Source organism: Gopherus flavomarginatus, chromosome 12 (genome assembly GCF_025201925.1).
Source record: "Gopherus flavomarginatus isolate rGopFla2 chromosome 12, rGopFla2.mat.asm, whole genome shotgun sequence".
Taxonomy (NCBI): domain Eukaryota; kingdom Metazoa; phylum Chordata; order Testudines; family Testudinidae; genus Gopherus; species Gopherus flavomarginatus.
Window position 1 is genome coordinate 44,601,938 of NC_066628.1, and position 24,004 is coordinate 44,625,941.

A 24,004-nucleotide genomic window follows, 5' to 3' on the forward strand; every position below is an offset into this window, starting at 1 on the left:
AAGTGTCTGTCAAGACCCTATTAAGCTATTTTACCAATATACAATCAAGTTTATGTAAAATCAAGTCACATTTTAGAGTGTTACCTGGAGTATATTTTCCTAGTATGATTATTCTGATGTCATGTGATGTCTTCAATATGTCATCTGGTGAAAATGGGAGAGCTTTATACATTAACCTCAAACTTGTATCCCTCAATGTAGCTACAGAGTAAACCATGTTACCCTGCACAGAAAAGCTCACAACCCATTATGAAGAGAAAATAAATCTTTGTCAGAGAAGGGATTAAATAAAAAATAAGTTTATGAAGAATACATATCAAATTCAAACCAGTTCCAACATTTCAATAGAATATAAGCCGACGTCTTTTTGGGGTTTTGTTCTTTGTAGTTCTTGCAAACTTCCTTCTATCTTGTTGAGTTCAGAGTAAAATCGTGCCTAAAAAGAAAAATTAAGATGTTTATAGTACAAAGCTTATGGAATGTCTTTCACCATTTTCACATATGAAATGCAATTGCACATTTATATGGTGCACATGTAAATATAGGACCACTGCAATACTGTTATTTCTGGGGCGGTAGTGGATGGAAGACAGTAGAAATTTGATGCAAAGGACAATGCATATGAGTAGAGAAGAACAAACGTATATGATCGAGTTGATTGTATTTTTATATCCCACATGCCATTCTGATACTAAATCCATATGCAAATTAGTTCAGTATTATAGGAAATGTGACTTACTTGTGCTCTCACAAACTTATGTAAGCTAAAAAGCAATCCTTTTGCTTCTGGTAGCATCACCACAACTGTAAAATGAGCATCTAGTAATAGGCACATCCAGTCCATAATCTGCGGAAACAAGTCAAGACAAGACAAAATCAGCATTACCGTGTCTTATAGTTTAATGATATCTAGCATCTGTTTAACAGATTACAAGATCAAAGGTTGAACTGGACATTACCACCTAATGAATAAATGCAATACAATACAGAACTGATCTAACGACAAAATTATGACATTACCAAATTTAGGGCAATATGTAGTACTATCTTCTCACCTGGTTTATGGTTGGAGAAAGCATGCCAGGAAAATCCATACTAACTTTTTCACTGCACTTTATATACAGGTACTGCAAATACCGGAGAAACAGCTAGAAGGAAAAGAGAGTCAGACTGCTATAACAGACGTTTAACAGATTCTTAGCTATTTCTCCCTGAACATGCCCCTATTTGTAAATTTTAATATATTAGTTTTCTGCTACCTACGAACTTGTAGAGTAAGTCTGAATTATTAGTCTCAAGACTTTCTGATACCATCTGTGGATTAGAATGAATTCTGGAAAACACAGAAAACTAGCAGATTGAGCATACTTAAAGTGTAAGAAGAAATTCAACATTAATCATTGTATTGACAAACCTAAGTCATTGCTACTTGAGTCAGACACCAGACATATCACCAATCCATGAGGACCTAGTTTTCCATTAGTTTGTTAAAGAGCATATTCAAACAGTGACCACTCTTGCCTTTACTGATCTTAATTGCAATGCATTAACTTCACTGACTACCAGGATTATGCCAACAGTGTCCTGAGCACAACTGAAATCTTGGAAGTCCCATCCTGCCCCCAAACAAATATAATTAATGAGAGCACTGGTTCAGTAACAGACAAATTTTGTTCAGTGAGAACAGATTAATAATTACTGTATCAGCACATAAGAAGCATACAAGATGAGGGAAAGGAAAAAGGATTTCATTATTTGTTAATTGTAGTGTATTGATCTCATTTTTAGAGAGACTGTCAATTTAGTTTCAGAACTTACAAGATTATTTTAAATTCTTATTTGATATCTTAAACTAATACATAAAAATAAGTTCTATGCAACTTAGAATCCATCATTAAAAAAAAAACTATAAATCAGAAATCTTTTTTTTAAGAGCGAAACTGATAATTAGTTCTAAGAAGTATAACATGCTTACAATGACTTGCTGAGCTGAAAGGTCTTTCAGATGAGGCAAGAGAAATGTTTCACTGTATGCTGAATAGAGAATGGCATTTCTGTGCAGGATTATTCAGGAAATACAGTTTTAAGAATTGTCATTTCTATAAAGATTCAGTGGATCTTAATTTTGTTAAAGTAGTTTTCTAGACTTCTGGGGAGAAATGCTGTTTTGGGTTCTGAATATTCTCCCTGGTCCTTACGCTTCCACTATGAGATAAAAGTTTGGCTCAGTGATCAAGTGTAGCATATTTTGTTTTTTTAAAGGATTCAATTCTCTTAGAAGTACTGTAGTTACATAGTTAATAGTTACTTTGCCAGCCAAACACTTAATACCAAATTTTCTTTCTGTGAAGCTAACATTTTAGCCCAAACCCTTATACTTTTTCTAAGTATACATGAAATTGTATACTTAGAAAAAGCAAAAGTAAATCAAAACTAAGTATCACTTATTTTATAGCACAAATACAAAGACTGCCTTATCACTTTTTGTGTAGTTATGACCAATTTATCACAACTGACAAGCTTTTTATGATTAACAAGAGGTTAAGACAGACTTTGGAACAATGCTAATGGTAAGCACCACTTATTTTACAGCCTGTATTTTAATCAAAACTAGAGATAATTAATGATGTAACAAAATTAAAAGAGCATATATGTATCAAAGGATACAGCAGTGCTGCCTTTTGTGGTCCAACAGGGCATAATTCTTCAGTGTCCACCACATGAGGTTTCGGTGTTAACTGAGTATCACAGCTGTCGTCCTCCATCAGTTCAGAACTGAAGCCATTCTGTACAGTTGCACTTTGTTTTTTTACTTGATCATTGAGTGTAATATCGATGTAACTGATTACGGAATCTAAATTCACATTTGTTCCTCGAAGGTTGTCGTCATTGATGCTATAAGAAGGAAGAGTAGTTCCATGGACAGACTATTAAATGCTTTATGTTTGTATATTCTTTGCACAGGCAACAACACTATCAATCTTTTTATACCAAAATAGTCTATTAGCACTTTGAAGCATACAATACAGATGCAGTACCAATCCCCAGACAGATGTTTGCCCCAGCTCCCTAAATTGCCCCCTCAAGGATTGAACTCACAACCCTGGGTTTAGCAGACCAATGCTCAAACCACTGAGCTATTCCTCCCCCCTCATATAGAGCTATGCGTTTTATTCCTTAAAATGTTTATAATTATTTCCAACATTTAGCATGCAGGCAGTTGACAAGCAATTAGCTGCTAATATGAACAACACGGTTTGCCATTTTGAGATTTTTAAAGAATGAGTTAGTCTCCATGGATAGTAACTTTTGGCAATCCAAACAGTTTACAGAATTATTGTAGTCAATAGGCATCTTGCACAGATAGAAGATAGAATTTTAGCGTTAAGGGCCTGCCAACACACAAAATTGTGCCAGTTTAAACTAAAGGTGTTATGTTTAGTTAAACATAGCTATTTAGTTAAATTGTGTGTGGACATGAAAATTAATTTATCAGTGTTCTATACTGGTTTAGTTTGCCATTTAAGTTTACAGGAGCAGGCTAAACCAACATAAGACAGGCCCTGGTAAAAATGTATCACAGGCCATTCAAAACCAAGAGCAAAGTGTTCCAACCTCTTGTCTGTGTCTGGGGACTGCAGAACATGCATAAGTTATGCCACACTTAAACAAGTGCATTCACAATTTTCTGCTACACTTTTAACTAGCTAGTCTGGAGAACATACTGAGACAAAGACTTATTGCATTTAAATGAATCTGCAGATGGATGGCTCCGAGTATTTGGGGATTTTCAGGGCTGCTATTCAGTCTTTTTTTTGCCTGGCTTTATGCTCTGGTTTGTCTTAGCAATATACCATCTGAGAGAATATTAAAAAAGAAAAGACAATAGTTCAGCATTTTTGTAAGGGTGATAAACCATAGTGAGTTACATAAAAAGCATGGTGTATAGGCAAAACTGACTAAGCTTTCCATCTTAAGAAGCTACCAAAGCAAGGAGGGGAGTCCAGTTTTAGTGGAAACAAGGCTAATACCAAAAATACATTCTAGGAGAGGAGACAATCCTACAACACACAAGCCTGGCATCAGTTTAGACCTCTGAAGTAATTTGCTGACTAACAAGGTGCTGAGTAAAAATTCAAGAATAAATACAATTTCAGGTTCCTGAAAGTTCTTAAAATATTGTTTAACTCTTGATCTATAAAAAAAGCTTAGAACATTAAAAAAATTCTTAGAAATGTATTGAAACCAAGTCTTCAGGTAAAAACTAGACTAACGGAAGGGAAACATATTACCAGCTTCCTGCTTACCTTAAGAAAGCCTTCAAGCAAGCACAGGTAACTGCTTCAGGAATGTCAGGAAATTGCTGTAGACAGAGTTGCAACAAATGCACATCTGTCTTCTCCAAGGCAACTGCCATTAAGTCTGGGCACAAACTGAGGCAGAATAAAGAAGTTAGTCCCCACATTTAGACCACATGTGAACTACTGAAGCATTAATCTTGTTTTAGATTAAGGTGTGGAAGGATTGTCCAGTGGGTTAGGGAACTAGTTTAGGACTTGGGAGACCCAGGTTCAGCTCCCTGCTCTGCCACAGATATTGGGCAAGTCACTTAGACTCACTGTGCCTCAGCTCCATCATCTGTAAAAATGGGGTAAAAGTACTGCCCTAATTCATAGGGATATGATAAATACTTAAAAAAATTATGAAGCACTTTGAGATCTACTGGTGAAAAGTGCTATATAAGAGGTACCAAAACTGATATTAGCAACAGAAATTTTACAGGTCTTCCTGTGAGAACTGGACTTAAACACTTAATATTCACCTGTAAGAGAGTCCTTGTGTCTGGATCAACTGTACCAGGCAATTTTGAGGGTAAAATGTTGGCTCTGTTTTACACCTGTTCACAAGACCTGTTATAATGTATCCAACGGTAGCTTGGAAATCTGACATCTGTGCATTTGACAAGAACTGCCACAATTCCTCTTCAACATCATTCTGAGAAGAATCCTAAAAGTAACATTATCCAGTTTAAAAAAGTGTCAGAAGTACAAGATTACGACTAACATATTGTTACTGATTAGACTAAAGTGGAGAAAAAAAAAAACAACAACTTCAGACTACAGATAACAACATCCAGTGTAGATGTAGCCATGTCGGCCCCAGGATATTAGAGAGATAAGGTGGGTTATGTAATATCTTTTATTGGACCAACTTCTGTTGGTGAGAGACTAATTTATGAGCGACACAGGGGTTTTCTTCCCTGCAAACTAATAAGCCTACCATCACATGGGAAGGAGGAAAAAAAAAAAAAAAGATTAAGATTACCCCTTTTGACAGCCTTGTTATAACGACCAAAAGACCTGACCTAGAACTGAAAATTATACCCTTAATCAGATGGGAGTGGTCTCATTCAACCCATACTCAGTAACTGTTTTCTCATTAGTTACTATAATATTTGCAAAGATCTTTACTCAATTTCCAAACAACTTGAGTTACAGAACTAGGATTGCTTGAACAACAATATTTTTAAAATTAATGTATTGCATATACTAAAGCAGCCATGAACATTCAAACAAAAGGGGAAGCACTTTTGTTCACACCCCATTTGCAACAATTTCTAGGAGTTAATCAGAGCATGCAGCCAAAAGCAATGTTACTGCCTAGTCAGCTCAGGTTTACTTTTATAAAAGTTTAAATACAATTCAGTTAGTTCAGCAATTCTCAAAACTGCATCAGGACGTTGCTTAACTTGTTTCTAAATTGATATGCAATAGTGAAAAATCATTATTATTGATACAGGTATTAAATTTAATTATCTTATTTTAAAAGTGATAATAGGATGGACTTCACCTTCAGACTACTTTTTAAAATTAAGTAGCTTGTTTTACATTATATCTAATGTGACCTAAGGTGTGTGTATCTAAGGTGAGAAGATTTGGGAAGAAGAGTTTTATGTTGGAACATTAATTGTCAGGGTGCCTCATGCCTCCATATCGATGTCTTATTTAAATCAAAACAAATTTTGGAACTTTTTCTGTCTGGAATATTTAAAAGTTCCAAGTCTAGAGTTCAGTCAAAATTTTTTTTTCTAAGCTCACTATTTACTTGAGAATGTCTATTTCTGTTAAATTTAAGGCCTCCACCTTTGTGCAAGGTACGTTTATAATATTTAAATTATCCGGATGCTGTACAGTACATTCCTAAAGCTTTGTAGAAAGAGCTAGCTTTAATACCATTGGTACTATATGCATGAGCAATTCTTCTTGCACAATAGTTCTATAACACTAATGGTTTAATCCCCAAAATGGCTAGTTCTTACAAGTATATGTGTATCAAGCTACGAGGACAGGAAAGGAAAAGGGGGAACGACAGAACTCGACCGGTTGACTTAATTTGAGATATTCTAATAGGTTAGTAAAACATGAGCTAAGGATATTTTAGTTACTTACCTTAATATCTGATAAAAGCTGTTCAACTGTAAGGGTGTCTCGCTGCACTTTTGCAACATTGTTCCTTCTCAACCTTAACTGTAATTTAAGGAAAAAAAATAAATCGAAGCTACCCTCAAAGCCTGAGCAGACAAAACTGATACATTTTCATCAAAATAACTAGGAGCAGCATGAATGTGCGAATTGTGTGTTGTAGCAATAGTATGTGGGGTTTAAGGCAGTGTTCCCCAAACTGCGGGGCGCACGCCCATAGGAGTGTGGGGAGAAATGCTTAAGGGGGGGTGCATGGCAGGGCCCAGGCCAGCCCCCATCCAAGGCAGGGAGCACCATGCCACACCCCAGCCCTGTCCCACTTCGCTCCCTGGCCATCACTCTCCCCTCATTCCCTCTCCACCCCATCCCAGTTCAGCCCCCAGCACCACTTCAGCAAAGCTCCTCGGCTGAGCCAACTTTAAAGTAATGGGGGGGAAGACAGATTCCATTACTGGAGGGAGGGGTGTGGTGTGAAAGATGACAAGTTTGGGCACCACTGGCTTACGGTCATCAGCCAAACAATGTTTAGAAGTTCGATTCTAGTTTTAGAAACAAACACAGTTAGCTGCCAGAACCAACCCTGAAGTTTTGAAAATACATGCACTCATAATTAAGGCTAAGTTTTTGTCACAGATATTTTTAATAAAAAACTCATGGACAGGTCATGGGAAATAAACAAAAATTCAAGGCAGCCTGTGACCTGTCCCTGACTTTTCACTAAAAATATCCCTGACAAAAACGGATAGGTGGATTCAGCATCCACTGCTGCTGGGGCTCCCGGATACACCACTGCTCCAGTGTGTGGGCGCCACGGGGGTCCACCAACTGCAGCTAGGCAGTGCTGCAGGGATACTGCCTGCAGGTAGGCAGCTGCAGAGTCTCCCCACCAGGCTGAAGGCTGGGAGTTGCGAGGGCAGGGCTGGCTGGGAGCTCCAGCCCCAGGGCAGAAAAGGTCATGGAAGTCAACGGAAGTAACGGATTCAGTGACAATCATAGCCTTACTTACAACGCAAAGACAACCGAGGAAAAAAGATAACCCTGAAACTTACAGTTCTCTTGGATTCAGTTTTAGCAGTTACAGATTGCTGTGCATGTGGAGACCCCAGATCATCTTCTTGAAGCATATTCCAATTCACATATGAAGACACAGTTCTCATGCCTGTGCAAACAAAGTTATATTAAACCTATATTAATAACCTAAGTTACAAAAGAACAGAAGCAAATTAAGCCTATTTTCTCCCTCTAATAGCAGTAGGGAATCTGATAATATTTTAAATTGCTTTAGAGTTGAGTTATTCCCTGTCACTACAAAATTTGTTTCCAATTCCATGTATCTTGTGAATTAAATTAAAATAAGTTTAAGATCAGCATTAAGTAAAAACGTTTTCCTAGAAAATAAGTTCAACTCAATTGCTGTATCAGTCAAGATACAAATGCATCAGTTGCTCTGAAATTTATCTTGGGCTTTATTCTAATGTTTAGGATTGATTAGATAAGTATCTGTAAAATACTGTTGAAAGAACAACAGTTTGACTTGTGTTAAGTTGACTACACAATAGCACAGTCTTTTCTGAAAATAGGCAAAGAACTACCTCCGAGAAAAAGGCTATCAGATGAAGTCTGAAAATAATGGAATTTGTATTAAAGGGAGGGGAAAAAATAAATCAGCACTGTATGTAAAGATGCTTTAAAAAAAGCTTCCACCTAAAAATCTGCGTAAGTACAGTTTTATTAATAGAAGTATTCAAGGTTTAACTAGCACAACATACAGTTTAGCAGCATGCTGGACAGTCATATTATTCCTCTACAAAAATCCATACAAATAAATGCAGTAAGTGAATGCTTAATGTTGTTAAATATATTGTAATGAAATTCACAGTTCGTAAGCACACTCTCCGCCCCCTCCCCCGCTCCCATCACCAAGGCATGTTAGGATGCTCTGTTTCAGTGCACCCACACTACATGTAATGTCACTGAAGTGCATTATGCACATATTTCAATAAAGTTTTTGCAAAGTAACAGAATGGAAAGTTAAGCTACTGTTCGAGCTGTTTAGAGTTCAGCTATTTGACTGTAAGACTGATCCTGTTCTTTTTCTATGAAGTTTTTCCATAGACTTGTAATGGTATGATGTATGCTGAAATTGCAATTATTCACTAAATAATATTTATAATCAAACTCTTACCTGAGGTTTGAGTATCCTTGAGTTTTCCAACAGCAGCTGCCAAGGATGAAGTTTCACACTTGTATACGATTACAGTTAGCGCCTTCCCATGTGTTAAAAAAAATCTCTCCCCATAACACCACAACTACAAAATATTAAGTACATTGTTAATTAACAGATGAAGTACAGAAGCTAATTTGGATTTCTGCACAAAATTCCATTCTAATCAATATTTTTAAACATCTCATAAGATGTTTCTTCCTATCTACCCTTACCCTTGTCTAAAACTCCAACTGTCTTAACATCATTGCCTGATCAATGTGAATGAGACAAAAGCTTTACTTTTGGGCAGACTAAGTGCCTCCTAGTGGACTTCGAAAACTTTTCAATCACTTCGTTTCTTTTCAATCAATTTATGATTTTAAAACCCTGCCTTTTAGATAGCCCTGTAGCAGTTTTATTGGATAAGCCCATCTTGCCTGAAGAGAGGTGGTCAAAAGTTGAACATTTTAAGCTGCTCAAAAACTTCTGTTTTTCTTACCATGGCTTAAACAAAACATTCCTTCCCCTTGCCTCCCCAGGTGTACGTACTCATTTCTACAGTGAAACAGAAATGCTAAATTTGCTAGATTGAAGCCTATAGTACCAGAGATATCAAACACTAAATTACAGCTTACTTGTCCTGAGGTTCCCTGTGGTAGTTCTTTTGAAGTCTGCAATGTTTGAAATTTTGTATTCCATATAGATAGGCACTCTACAGAAAAAGGAAAAAACAAAAAACACAAAAAAACAAAAACACAGACACACTGAGCATTCAAAGTGACAGAGACATGACGTTTCTCTGCAGTCTTCAATTGCAGGCGTCTCAAAATAAAATGAAATTGCATTTCAGAATGTATGTAATGCACCTAGCACTAAGGAACAGCAAAAGTGATTTTGGCAAGTCAAATGAGGTTGTTTTCTTGTTAGCACTTGCAGTTACTCTTGTGTTGGAAACTTTTCAAGCAGTTGTAATTCCACTGAAACTTGATGGAAACCAGGGAGGCCAGCCTGCCAGCTGATTGGAAAGCAAGATCCATGGGCTGCCCCGCTATGTGCCTGGTGAGCTTCTAGGATGTCCTGCTTTCCTGTCTGACCAAACCAGCCCCTGACGATTGCGGGGAGTATATTTGATTTCAAAACTACAGACACGTTCCTGGCTGCCTTGCATTTCAGCACATCCAAAACCAAAAAATATTTTGGATATTCAGTCTTGCGAAAAGCTTCACATTTTATTCCGGGGGAATTCTGTGCCAAAAATTTGAAGATTTTGCACACAATATTTTAAAATTCTGCATATTTTGTCAAAATAATGCAACATAATCACTCTGGTTTCAATTATTACAGTAATTTAAACTACAATACAATGGATGGAGAATGGGAGTGGGGAGCATTGGAGAAAATCCCCAAACCTCGTTACCTAATAGTAATGTGGCTAGGTTTGACCCTTTATTTCTAGTTATTAGTCAACAAATATATGCAGGCACATGCTCACTGTTATATCATAGGCAAATGAAGAGCAAGTGAGGGCTGGGGAATCAAACTCACAATTTATATTGGCGATTGACAATCTCCAGAAAGGTCAGTAACAAGCAGTTCATGGAGCACATTTTGTTAGGAAATTTTTTCAGTCCAAAAATTCAGACCAATTCTAATCACTAAAGCACCACAAGCATTTAGAAGGCTATACTGTCCTTTACACCACTCTGGCAATTTAAAAGGAGCCTTAAAACTTTTACACTTGTTTTATACTCCTGGGAGAATTAACAAAGACCATGGGAACAACTCACTAAGCAGGCAGGCTCCTACATTCTGCTCTACCCAAAGGGACACAGCCTGCCCTACGCCTACCTCCTCAAAAACACCCCAAAGCCGTGCCCCTCCCTTCTGAGTGTACTGCAATAATGAGCAATGAGGACAGAGTGTCCGCCTGTCTCTGTCACATGCACAACTGACCAGCCTGACCCCGGCAGTGATTTATATCTCTACCAGCTGGTTTGTGTGCCTGAAGCAGCCTGCCTGTGCTGCTGGGGAGGGGCGCATGACCACACCTGCGCTTCCCTTTGCTTCCCCATCAGAAGTCATTTTTCTGCAGGGAAGCAAAGAAATCTGCAGGGGACATAAATTCTGTGCGCGCACAGTGACACACAATATCCCCCGGAATAAAATTTGACTTTTCATCCTGATTCAGGACAGAAAATGTTTGGAAACTTGAAGTTTGCCCCAGGACTGAAATTCTATTTCCCAGAGAGTTTTATTTTCAGTAGAAGTAGATAATTCTCCTTCTGTATGCTGAAATTACCAACAAGTTGTGAGGTATCTGAGGGTTACCTCCCACCATATTTTCATACCATGTGCAAAAACAGTGTAGAAATATTGCAGTTTAGAGAGTGAAATTCAATAGCAAAAGTAGTTTCTAGTCTTGGGTTTGACATTACAATTACAATCCATTAGAGGCATCCCTTCAGTATGTGTAGATTACAAACCACTCAGTTGTATAATTAACTGTACTATAACAGTTTCCAACAGTAAACTAGCATTCTGTCTGAAATTCAGTTTCCTTACCATCCCCACTAAACAACTGGGTCTCTGAAAACAGTTGTCAAGTCCCTAATTAGAAATTCCAACCCAAGATCATTCTTTCCTGTGAAGAGACCACAAAAATAATCCACCAACTAGTCTATGTGGCCAGCTTAATTTTCTCTTAGAAGTTAAACAAAAAACAAGTCACTTCAAAGTTACCTTTAGCAATATTAGGTGGAAAATCCAAAGATCCCAATACTGCAACATGATCTTTATCAAGGATGGCTAATGAAGCTCCTTTTAGAGCAGTGTCAGACACTACAGTTTTGAGCAGTAGTGACTTGGACAGAATTTGCTCTTCCTCTGGGACACTGTGTTGCAGTGACATCAGACTCTTATACACATATCCATTAGAATCTATCAGAAGAGAAAAGTGACACTACATTTTAAGTTAACGATTGTCAACCCATGGCGGTGCATTTTTCTAGAACTTCATACACACATCTAAGACCATTAGAAAAATCTGCACACAAAAAGCTAACCTAAATGGACTGACTTTAATCACAATGCAGTAAGTTCAGAAGAGAGTTCAAATGCAGAACTTTCTTAAAGACACCTCATTTTACAACACATAGCATGACCAGGTGTAAGACTTTACAGCCATCAGAACAAGAAAATGCTTAAAAAGAGTCATATTAGATAACAGCAATTCACAAACAGTTGTAGTTGCAAGTTTAAACCAGTTACATTCATCATAAAATAAGACTTACACAAACACAGGAGTGTGAGAATATTGTTTTTTGTATATGCTGTAAAACTCAGTGGATGTGATGATTCTTCTTGTTCAAGCTTGTACTTGTGTAGGATATTTGGGTGAACCTTCTGTACATACACAAAATAATTCCCATTCTAAAAAAAAGAAAATAAAATTAGTTTACAGCTATTTCATTTACAAAACAGGGACATGCTACAGATGATATTGTTACAAGACTAGTAGTAGTGAACGCCACACGACGTTTCGTTATGAACCTAAACTCTTAGCTGGACATGCTGCAAAAATAACTCACATGGAACAGTTTGTAAAATTCATGCAAAATGAAGTGACATTATAAACTAATGCAATACAAATGGATTTACAGGGAAGATAAAAACAAGTTAATGAAAAAAAACAAAATATCAGAGTCACTTTCAGCCACTAATGAACAGTGTGTCTGAAGGAGTCAGAAGAGGCTATTAACATGAACAAAATACATGTTTTCTGGTTAATAAACCAAACATGATGATCAAGAGAAGCCATTTCATTGGCTAAACGTAAGATTTCTGAGGAAGTTGCATGGGGAGTCCTCTCGATCCCAAGCACCAAGAATTAGTTACGAGCTTTTATTTTAAGATTTCAAACCAGAGCATGACTGGTGCTCCTAGGGACTCAGGAATACAAAATAATAGTACTGTTCTGATTTTAACTTTAATTGCTCTCTAGATTCACACCAAAACTAGTTTCCCTCCCTGAAAGCAAAATAATGGTGAAGGTTCAGGGAGATTGTTACTCTGTAGATATGTGCAGTACTTCAGATAAATACACAGGAATTCTTCCCTCCCCACCAAAATGAGAGTTTTGTAGTGGGTCATCTTTGTAAAGAATTTGTATTTTATACAGTAGAACCTCAGAGTTATGCACTGACCAGTCAATCAAACTCTTACTTAGAACCTGAAGTACATAAATTATGCAGCAAAGACAATCTCCCCCACAAATACAGTACCGCGTTAAACAAACTACTAAAAAAAAATAAAAGGGAAAAGTAGCATTTTTCTTGTGCATAGTAAAGTTTTAAAGCTGTATTAAGTGAATATTCAGCTGAAAACTTTTGAAAGAACCATAATGTTCTGTTTAGAGTTACGAACATTTCAGAATTATGAACCACCTGCAGTCCTGAAGGGTTCGTCGCTGGCAGGTTATACTGTATGTAAAAATATAGCTTTAAATTTGTAGGCCTCTGTAAGACTTATTTTTTAAGCTGTCACTACATTTTACATCATAATTAAATATCCTGAATTATCCTGGAGTAATGAGAACAAGTTCAGTATTACTGAAAAGCTATATGACATTTTGTAGATTTTTTCAACTACGTCACGCTCATCACTACAGGACAACTCAATTGTAATATGAATTCAATTAAATAGTTAAACAGAAATATTACAATACTTGACATATTGAAAGTTTATATTTATGAAATTGAGCAAGAGATGTAACGAGAGACTACATTTTGATTTAAACCTGGTTATTATTTCATTTTTTTTTGCTGTAACAAATTTTTAAAAAGCCACTCACTTTCTCAGTAGTAAAAATTAAAACAGGTTGTTGAGTTTCCATGAAAGCTTCACTCCACCTAAAAGTTGAAAGTTGTAGAATTATTTCTTGCTATAAGTAAAAACAATTGAACATTTTCAAGTGGGCAATGAGCTAAAAATACATAAGCAATAGATACATTTAAGATAACACCTCAAAACGCAAAGTATAGCTTCTGGATGCACTGCCAATAGAACTGATGACTATCATTGTGATCTTCAACACCAATTCAGTCATCTAAATGCATTAATTATGTATTTAGACCGTTATACATAAACCTCTACCCCAATATAACACGGTAAAGCAGCGCTGGGGGGGGGGAGGGAGTGGGCGCTGCGCTCTCTGGCGGATCAGTGCGTCAGGCTCTGACATGCTGCTCTGAGCGGCATGTTAGGATGCTGGGTTGGTAAAGCAGTGCTTGGGGCAGCGGGGGGCAGGGCCAAGGGGTGGGATAAAGGGCAGAGGGTCTCAGGGGACAGGGGGGAGCCACAGCCCGAGGAGGTGAGCTGCAGTGCAGGGAAACGTCACATGAGCTCCAGCTGGTGCCGAGAAGTTGGGGAAGACTGGTCCACATGGGGAAGTTGCGGATCCAGTGCAGGGAGAGATGCCCATCTTAGATGGCACAGTGCAGGTGCCCCTGTCCCGGAGGGCTCGGCATACAGTAGGTGGGCTATTTGCTGACTATTAATAACGGAGATGCTCAAGGCCAAAAGCAAGTTCAATATAATACAGTTTCAAGTATAACACAGTAAGATTTTTTGGCTCCCGAGTACCGTGTTATATCGGGGTAGAAGTGTACACTCATTTTAATATGATACAACCTTATAGCCATAAAACAGTGTACAAGACATTCTTAAATACGATAGCCGCTTTCACCTCTGCTCCACACAGTTCAGGGAAAACAAGACAGACAGTAGAAGACTTCGAACTTGATTCACATATGGCCATCAATTCCTTGGATTATGAAGCTAGTTCCCTAAAATGGTATCACTCACCTAATGACTTCATCTGAGATAACATTTTCAATTTCTTGTTGTGGTGCTGCCAGCAGAGCATCTAAGGTTTGCACAGCACCTCCTTTGAAAAGCACAAGTGGCTCTGTGTGGGGCAGTGAATGTATCTGATACACCTCGGCTGTTAGCTGCAAGAAAAGTATGTCCTCTTGAAAAGTTTATTTTACATTCACAACTCATTGCCCCCATACTGTTCTACATTTGATTTATTTTTATTTCTACAGATTTCTTATAAAAACTGACTAGGAATAGAATGCTGTCAGTGAAGAATTCCTCATAATGGAGTCCCAACAAGTTCCACTTTTCTCAAACATTGTGATGCATCATTTCACTGCCGAAAGAGGCAATTGCTAGAAACACATCTGTTCCAAATTAATTAGTATCACTTTTCTGGGTCACATTAAGTAGGTTACAATTCGGAACAGACAAGTGACACCAGGAATTTATATATAGCTGCTAAAGCACAACATATCCACCAACCAGACCTCACTACAAAGCAATACAAAATGCAAATAAAGATTTTCTGACTGTAACTCCCATTCAGTTGAATAATGTACCTTTTACTCACAGCAACAGGCCAGAAGAAACTTTATGTATTGAAATTTAATTACCGCAGTGGCCCCATTCAGAAAATCTCACATCCTATAAATTCTATTATGTTTCAAAGAGTTATCACGGGTCCTACTAATTGTTTAAACTCGAATGTTTGTCAGAAAGATCTTTAAGCCTAAGGACACAGGTGAATTACTAGTAATAGTCCATACTACTCGAAGTGTAAATTAAGGAGACAACTGGAAAAAAAAAAAAAATCATCAACATTTCACTGCAAAGCTAACATCCTCCCTTCCAAAAATTCTTAATTCTAATTTTAAAGTGAATATATTACTAATTTTAAAACTTACTGTTGCTTTAAATACTTTATCCAAATTAACATCTTCATCCTTCCATATTCTTAAAACCTGTAAAAAATAAATGGTCTTATAAATATGATGAAACAACAGTCCATTTGCTGTATATCACAGACTGGCATATGAAATATTTGTTAGTGAAAGCAAACATATCAGGAAATTTTGAATGAATTCTGAATTCACGAGGAGTGACCTTAGTGAGAGCAGTCTCAAGGAAGTGGTTTGTGTGGGAGGGACAGCCAGAGGACCCAGGCAAGAGCTGAGGGAGCTAAGACATCAGGAAGCTTGCATTTGAAAGGGAGGATGAATAGCTTTTTGAGAACAGAAGATACAGTAGCATGATTGAAGGAAAACAAAAAGAAACCAGAGGAGGGTAAACTGAAAGGGAGGAAAAAGGAAAATTCAGATGAAAGGAGTTGGAAGGGTCTATGATCAAGGCCACCCTCTACTAGGTCAGGGCCCAGGCCGGAAAGATATAGTAGGGTTCACTAGTTAATTAGCATGAGAAAGCTTATGAAGAGTAAAGAAACAGAACCCATGGTTATTTATCAGAAGCAGATATAGGTACAAACTTTTTTTCAGTTACCTATTTAAAAAATGAGAACAGAGAGAGAAGGATGATAGCAGAACAGGTGATGTGAAGGTATTAACTACCTCAATCATCTCAATAGGGTGCTAATGCAAGTTTCACAATGTAAAATGTAAATATTTATTACTTCAGAGTTTATTTTAACCAAAATATTTTTATGCTTATGTCTATCATATGAAAAAAACTTTTTATAGGAAAGAACTTGCAAGTTTCAAAAGGCAAGTAACTGAATATGTGGTTCTCAACATAAGATATCTCCCCTTCCCACCGCCCATCCCAATGTGTGTCCAATCCCAGTCCTGCATGCCATCCTCTCCACTGAATGCGCAAAGACGCAATGACTTAGGTGCTCCAAATTCTGATGGTGTGCAACCTGGGGCATTCCAGGATTTAAAAAGCCCTAAGATAATGAGTAGCTGCATTGATTCTGGGAAATTCCACACTTTTCCAGTACTTCAAAATAGCTAAATCAAAATCAACAATTACCTGTGATTCACTCAGAAGACCTTTATATTATCAAGCACTGAAAAGCTTCTCTCTCACCTTATCGTCATGGACAGCAATGTATTCGCCAGTTTCAAAGTTACACACAGCTGGGCACGTGATAGTTTGATCTTGTTTGACTGACCAGGAACCCAGTGGCTTTTGGTCTGAAACCTAGACAAGTGAAAAGAATATGTAATTTAGATTTCCATGGATGACAAGCATAATTCCAAAAAGGGTAAGGAGTCAACGCAAAAAAAACAAATTAAATCAAGATTCATTTGAATATGGAGTTTATATTAAGAACACAGGAACTACCATTCTGGATCAGACCTGAAGTCCATGTAGCCCTGGCTCAGACAGTTACTAGTTCCAGATACTTCTGACGATGTAAAAACCCCATAATAGGCAAATATGTGGTAGTCTCCCTTTCATATTAGGTTTCATCCTGGTCTCTATGCACTTTGAGCTGAACATGTAGTTTCCAGCTTGCATAAACACACACGCTAGCTTTGATTGAGTTAGCATGCTAAAAATATAAGTGTAGCTGCATTGGCACAGGCAGCAGGACGGGCTAGCCACCCTGAGTACAATCCTGTCTAGGAGCGTAGGTACTTTCTTGGGAAGCTAGCCCATTCTGTTGCCTGAGTCTACGGTTCTCTAGTTAACATGCTAGTTTCATCAAAGCTACTGCATGTACATTTACACCTTCAGCTTGAAGCGTAGATATACACTATTAGTTAAAAATTGGTTTAAGCCCTGAAGCTTAATATCCCTTCCAAAATTTATCATTAATTAGGCAATCAAGAATATCCAGAGTTCACCATGTAAGTGTCTAGTCCCTTTTTGAATCTTGTTAAAATTCTTGGCCTCAACAATTTCCAATGGGACTGAGTTCCCCAGGTCACTCCTAGAGACTTTTTAAAAGATAGGTATACCATTTTCTACTGTTCAACACTCTGGAACACTGGCTTTTTAAAATAAGATATGCATATTTTTGTTAGAAGCTCAGCCACTTCATACCTAAGCTTCTTCAGAACTCTTGGACATAAGCCACCTGGGTGTTGACTTATTGCTTTTTAAAACTTAATCGTTTTCTCCAGCATATTTTCTTCAGGCATGTTGATCTGATAGTACTTCATGCACGTTACCAGCAAAGCACAGCTACAGGTTAGCTATCTCCCCAATATGCTCAGGAGCAAAGACAGAGAAGCTAACTGACTTTGCATTAACAACATCCTTCCCCTTTTTAAGCCTCACTGATTCTGCAGACCAACTGCAGAATTGTGTGTCTACAAATTTTTTCTTCAGGGCTCGTCTGGTGGCTCGTCCGCAACAGCAACTCTACATACATTTCACAGACTTTGAGAAGAATTTTGATAGCATTCACAGGACCAGCCTATGGCACATTCTGCAGGCATATGGAATTCTTTTCCATATAATCAATGTCATCAAAACCTTCTATTTCAACTTTACATGCAGCGTTGATCACAGTGAGCTCAGTTTTGAAGTCAAAACAGAAGTATGTTAGGGGTGTGTCATGTCTGCAATCCTTTTAAACATGGCTATCAACTAGGTAATGTAGTGTACAACAGAAGACATGCCAACAGGCATTAAATGAACACTCTTCTCATCCCTTGAAGACCTGGACTTTGCAGATGATGTTGCTCTCCTATATCATACCCAACCCATATACACAAGAAAAAACAACTCAACACATTCAGCCAGCAAATTGGACTGAAAATCAGCTGCAATAAGATAGATATCATGACCTTTAATATTGCCTCACCATCATCAATATGGATAGAGGATTATGTTCTCACCAATGTAGAAACATTCACATACTTGGAAAGCACCAGCAGCCACGACAGTGGAACAAGCCAGGACATCCAGAACAAAATCAATAAAGCCAGGAATACCTTCAGGAGCTTAAATACAGTCTAGAAATCATCAAAATACAACACCAAAACCAAACTCAAGATTTATCAAAGCGGCATACTTTCAACACTACTTTATTGTTCAGATTGCTGGGAATGAGAAAGTATGACCTGTCCAAACTGTCATCATTCCATACAACCTGCCTTAGAATAATCCTCCGTAACTTTTGGCCCAGAACAATCTCAAACCAAGAGCTATTGACACAGTGCAGCCAAGAGGATCCGAGCACCATCACTGCCAGGATGTGTTGAAGATATATCGGTCCTGTGCTTTGGGTGGAAACTGATTCCTTCACCAGTGTAGCAATAAGATGGACACTTGAAGGCAAGCGAAAATGAGGCTGCCCGACAACAACATGGTGAAGAGCTGTGGAAGCCGAGGTGAAAAACCTGAGGCACAGCTAGGGAACCACTGAAAGACTTGCCAGAAACAGACAGACATTGAGGAACTGCATCGCTGCCCTAAACAACAGTGGCGTAAATAGGAACATGATTACCTTTTCTATTTTGCTCTATCAACCTGAAATGATTGTATGCAGTGTTGGTCCCCGGACCTGAAGAAGAGCTCTCTGTAAGCTCGAAAGCTTGCCCCTGACAGAATTTGGTCCAATAAAATATATTACCTCACACCACCATCTCTCTTTTTTTATGACATTTTAGCCTTAAACTTTAGCAACTTTTTTTTTAAATTAAAGAGGTATTTGGAGAGTAAAGCCATTTAACTGTGAGGTTTCATTTCCAATTTGTTACTCCCCAGACCAGTAGGCAATGGAGACTGTAGGATCAAAAACTCTCAGATAACACAGCTGTAGCACTGCCTTCTAAAACAGAAAGTTACAAACTGTCACGTTTCATGACAGACTGTTTCCCTACGGTTAGCAAAGCAACTACCCACACTGCTAACTACAGCTCTGCACAAGAGACTAGGCATACTGCAGAGCAGCATGGCTGCAGGAAATACATGGTTTTTTCCCCTACCCTCAGGGGCATCAGGTACCGGCCACTATCAGAGGCTGGGTAATCAGACTAGATAAGCCCATGCCCTGATGCAGAAGAGCGAGTCCCACGAGTGCAAGGCCAGGCGTGGGGTGCGCGCAGACCTGACGCACAGCGCTTCGCGGGTGCCTGAAGACAAGAGAGGCTACAGAAGCTATCGCGAACACGAACGGGAGAGCTCCTGCAGCAGCTGAAGCGGCAGAGGCGCAGAGCAGGGACACACGGGAAGGGATACAGTCCCGTAGGCTGCACGACCCTTCCCCACCCCGCGCTCCGTGCCCGGCAACAGGGGCTGGGGCTGCCCTGAGCAGGCAGGCAACTCGGCGATGCTGTCCCTGCCCCGCATATATAAGACGGGGCTACAGCGAGACAGGCCGACCTGGGCGCCCGTCCCCGCTTCCCGGGTCCCTGCCGACGAGCACGCGGTGCCGGGGAAAGAGGCAGTCGGATCTCACGCGGTGCCGTCCCACGGAGGAGCGAGGCTTCCCCGAGACCGGCCACGTCCGCAGCCGGGCAGGGCAATCACCTTGTAGAGGGTGGCCGTCCTGCCGCGGTCGGTCAGCAGCACCCGGTCGGGATCCGGGCCAGGTTCCAGCCCCAGGATGCCCTGGCCAGCCCCTGCTCCCGCGCTGGCAATCAGGCCGCACAGCGTGAACTCCTCACGCAGCACCGCCATCTTACAGAGCTGCCGCCTCTCGCGAGAGCTGGGGACAGACGCACGGCCACGCTCCGCGAGAGAGCCACAGCAAACGGCCAATGAGGAGAAGCAAGCGCACGCGCGCGAGAATCAACCGCTAGAAGGGGATGCGCATGCGGAGTGGGGGAGAGGGAGGCATTCCGGGGAGGACGCATGCGCATTTATCTTTATTCTGGTTGGGGAGCGGCAGCGCGACCTGTGGGTGAGGAAGGAGTTTGGCGCTAGGAGGCAGCTCTGCAGGTCTGTGTGGTCCCTCTGGCGGTGCTGGGTGCAGACTCCCCTCTCTTTCCGCCACTGATGTACTGTGAGACCTTGGGCAAGTCAGAGCCCCGCTCCGGCGGGGGAGGTTTTACCCTCTCTGACTGGTGGGAGATGCAGGTTCAAATCCTGGTCACAGAGCTGAGCATCCCCTCGCCCGCATTCCAGTGGGAGAGTGAGTGCTGGGCCCTCAGCTTGGCAGCTCTCCTGGTTGTATCACACGTTTCCCAACGTCTGACTTAAAGCCCCAGCTCCCAGAGAGGGGCGCTCAGCTGCCATTTAAAAACAGAGTCCCTAGCCCTCCCAGTTGCAGAGAAAACCTGAAAAATCCAGCCCAAGAGCAGCCCCAAAGCTCAGAAGGCAGCTCAGAAAAAGGACCCCTCATTTATTTATTTTTTAAAACTTCATGATGCCTAAGCCTGGCTCATCATTTTGTAGTGTTTGGAGTTGGCAATACTGATTTGGGCACTCACAACTGAGGCACTTGGAGTTAAAGGGCTCATCTGAAAATTTGTTTAAAGTCATAGTTGGGACTAAAACCCAAACTCTCAGTATCACTATACAGATTGCATTGCCTTTCATTAGGGACCGTTCCTTCCTGAATTAACAATTTTTTCCTCTTGTTCTGCTCACTCACGCCACTGTTTCAGGTAGATCACTACGCTTTACTGTTTCAGCCTACCCAGGATGGTATCTGAAGAATGGTCTTTTTTTATATATCCATTACCTTAGTTTTCTTCCTTTCATGGAGTTTTTTTCTTTCTGTTTCTTTATCCCTGAAAAATATCCCCTATCTAAAGTATTTCATATCTCTGGGGAGCAACAAATGCATTTGATATACTGACTGTCATATTAAATCAAATGTAACAATTAGATGAACATATTCTCAGAAATAATCCAAGGAGAATGAGCAATTCATTAAGAAAGGGCTGAAGAAAGCTCTTGGTCATCAAGCAATGTTTTTCTAGTTTGGTAGCACAAATGTGTTGGAACAAGGCACACTTCTGAAGAGAATAAAGTTTGAATATTTGCCAGTCAAAGCAAAGCTCCACATGTTTTTTCTTGCTTTTGATACAAGTAAATATGATAGTGAAAAAACTTTTTCCTTTCTTCATGAAGGATGATCAGTCTCTGCATGGGAAAAGAAGAGAGTATTTAATTGTTGGTATTTCTGGTGAGGATGCCAAGAAGGGTGCTTGTTTTGCCTGTGGGGAAATGGATTGAGGGCACAAAGCTCATATCACTTATTGAATGATGAGTTTCAGTCAATAGTGATCGAGGCTGGATGCAAACCAAGGTGCTGGAAGAGAATGTCTCTATAGTCTAGTACAGGGGTCGGCAACTTTTCAACTGTGCCGAGTCTTCATTTATTCACTCTTAAGTTAAGGTTTTGTGTGCCAGTAATACATTTTAACATTTTTAGAAGGTCTCATTTGATAAGTCTATAATATATAAATAAACTATTGTTGTATGTAGAGTAAATAAAGTTTTAAAAATGTTTAAGAAGCTTCATTTAAAATTAAATTAAAATGCAGAGCCCTCCAGACTGGTGGTCAGGACCCGGGCAGTGTGAGTGCCACTAAAAATCAGCTCGCATGCCGCCTTCAGCATGCGTGCCATAGGTTGCCTACCCCTGGTCTAGTACAAATACCTTGAGCTGTTCAGTCCCAGAAAAGATTCTCTTTATTATCGTTAGTATATGGAAATAATATCAGGACACTAAGCTAGAAAAGAAAAAAAAATGATTTCTGGAGAGAACAGCGGGTCTGGAGGTTTTCTCATATCCCTACTGGAATATTCCCACTTTGAGGGAAGGTGCAGCTCTGCCCTGAAAAATGTGTTTGTAAAAATAGCTTACATTTATTGTGTCCCACTGATGCGGTATCAGCTTTTTTCAGGTAGCCATCAGCTCTGCAAACATTTTGGGATCTGAAAGCCAAGCAGAGTTTTTTTAGCTCGTGCATCAACACAAACAGTAAAGACACTGCAGGCTACATGCTGCACTCAGCTACACCTGAGCAATCCCATTTTGCTCAAATTATGCCCTGACACCTGTGCAATCCAATTGTTCTATTGTGGGAACGTGTAAGTAAGTGTACCTGAGGCATCATTTGATACAAGAACTCATAATACAAGAATAAGGGGCCGCTAAATGAAATTAATAGGTAGCAGGTTTAAAATAGACACAAGCAAGAATTTTTTAACGCAACTTACTGTCAACCTCTGGAACTCCTTGTCAGAGGGTGTTCTGAAGGCCAGTACTATAACGGGGTTCAAAAGGGAGCTAGATAGCCATTGATGAAGCTATCCTCCATTAATCTATTAGCTAGGATGGGCAGGAATGGTGTCACTAGCCTCTGTTTGCTAGAAACTGGGATTGGGTGACAGGGCATGGATCACTTGATGATTACCTGTTCATTTCCTCTGGGGCACCTGCCATTGGCCACTGTCAGAAGGCAGGATACTGGGCTTGATGGACCTGTAGACTGACCCAGTATGGCCATTATTATGTTCTTGAATACAATGCGTTTACACAGGTGGCCCAGTTACCAGAAATTAGATGACAACTCTGTTATGGATGTGCAAGCCAGACATGATTCAGTTCACTCTCCTAGAGCTGGGTTGGTTCTACACAGGAATAAAAATCCATAAAAGTTTACTATTGCATTTCAAAAGATTTGGAGGTTCTAAAGGCTAGATTCAAAAAGGAAATCCAGGCTGAGCATTACAGCACCTACTGTTTATGTGCAATGTTGTCAAATAGAATTCACAGCCATGAGCTAGGCCTCCAGGCTCTCTATACAATGCTCGGTGAGAGTCAGGTGCCAGAAAAGGGATTCACAAAAGACAGCACACTGAGCTGTCTAAAATAGCCAGTAGGCGATGCCAAGGAGAGGGTTGTGGCCTAAGCCTCACACCTCATAGGGAGTTAGGCAGGTTGAAGAGAGATAGGTGTCACCCTCCATTGGGGATTCCCAGCTGTGAACTGATTCCTGAAGTTAAGGGCCTAACCCAGACTGGCCCTTTCTCAAGAAAAACAGAGGAGAAAGTGCTGCTACCATGCCCCTTTTACTCAGTAGCCCAATGGGTAGAGCACTAGCACAGGGTGCATGAATCCAGGTCCAAATCCCCATTCTGCCTGATGTGGAGCAAGTGCATGAACCTAGATCTTCCACCTCAAAGGTGAATTATAAGCAGAGCTGTTGGGTGGTGTCAGGACAGAGGCAGCTGTGCACAAGTAGGCACCTAGGGGACTGTGCCATTTGAAATATAGGCATCTACAGGATTGGGGACATCTGAGCAGAGGTTTTGTGAACGTCAGTGGGCCCTAAATGTTGGACCTAGATCGCCTTTGTGAATCACCTAATAAACCCTAATAATCTCATCCAAATTCAGATTTTAACAAAGCCTCTTGGTTTGTCTCCTAATCTTATGCTGTAAATCACAAGACAATCCTTTGCCTTTTAAAGGTATTTTATGTGCAGCATTGGAACTGTGCTGAGGAATGATAATAGATTTCAGAACTAATACCTAAAACCATGTGTCAATCACAACACTACTTACAGAA

The 24,004-nt window shown here is 39.8% G+C and overlaps 1 protein-coding gene across 1 annotated transcript; it reads right to left on the minus strand.

Moving 5' to 3' along the window:
- Window positions 1–283: 283 nt before the first annotated feature.
- Window positions 284–20,191, minus strand: NOL11 (nucleolar protein 11). The gene is made up of 18 exons (XM_050920697.1): window positions 20,008–20,191; window positions 16,609–16,722; window positions 15,471–15,527; window positions 14,551–14,696; window positions 13,538–13,595; window positions 11,979–12,117; window positions 11,428–11,625; window positions 9,324–9,400; window positions 8,668–8,791; window positions 7,532–7,641; window positions 6,450–6,527; window positions 4,823–5,007; window positions 4,308–4,433; window positions 2,668–2,895; window positions 1,976–2,054; window positions 1,056–1,148; window positions 740–847; window positions 284–436 (listed from the first exon to the last, which is right to left on the minus strand). The coding sequence occupies exons 1-18, from the start codon at window positions 20,155–20,157 to the stop codon at window positions 323–325; spliced, it is 2,184 nt and encodes a 727-aa protein (XP_050776654.1). The 5' UTR covers window positions 20,158–20,191; the 3' UTR covers window positions 284–322.
- Between the last annotated feature and the right edge of the window lie 3,813 nt (window positions 20,192–24,004).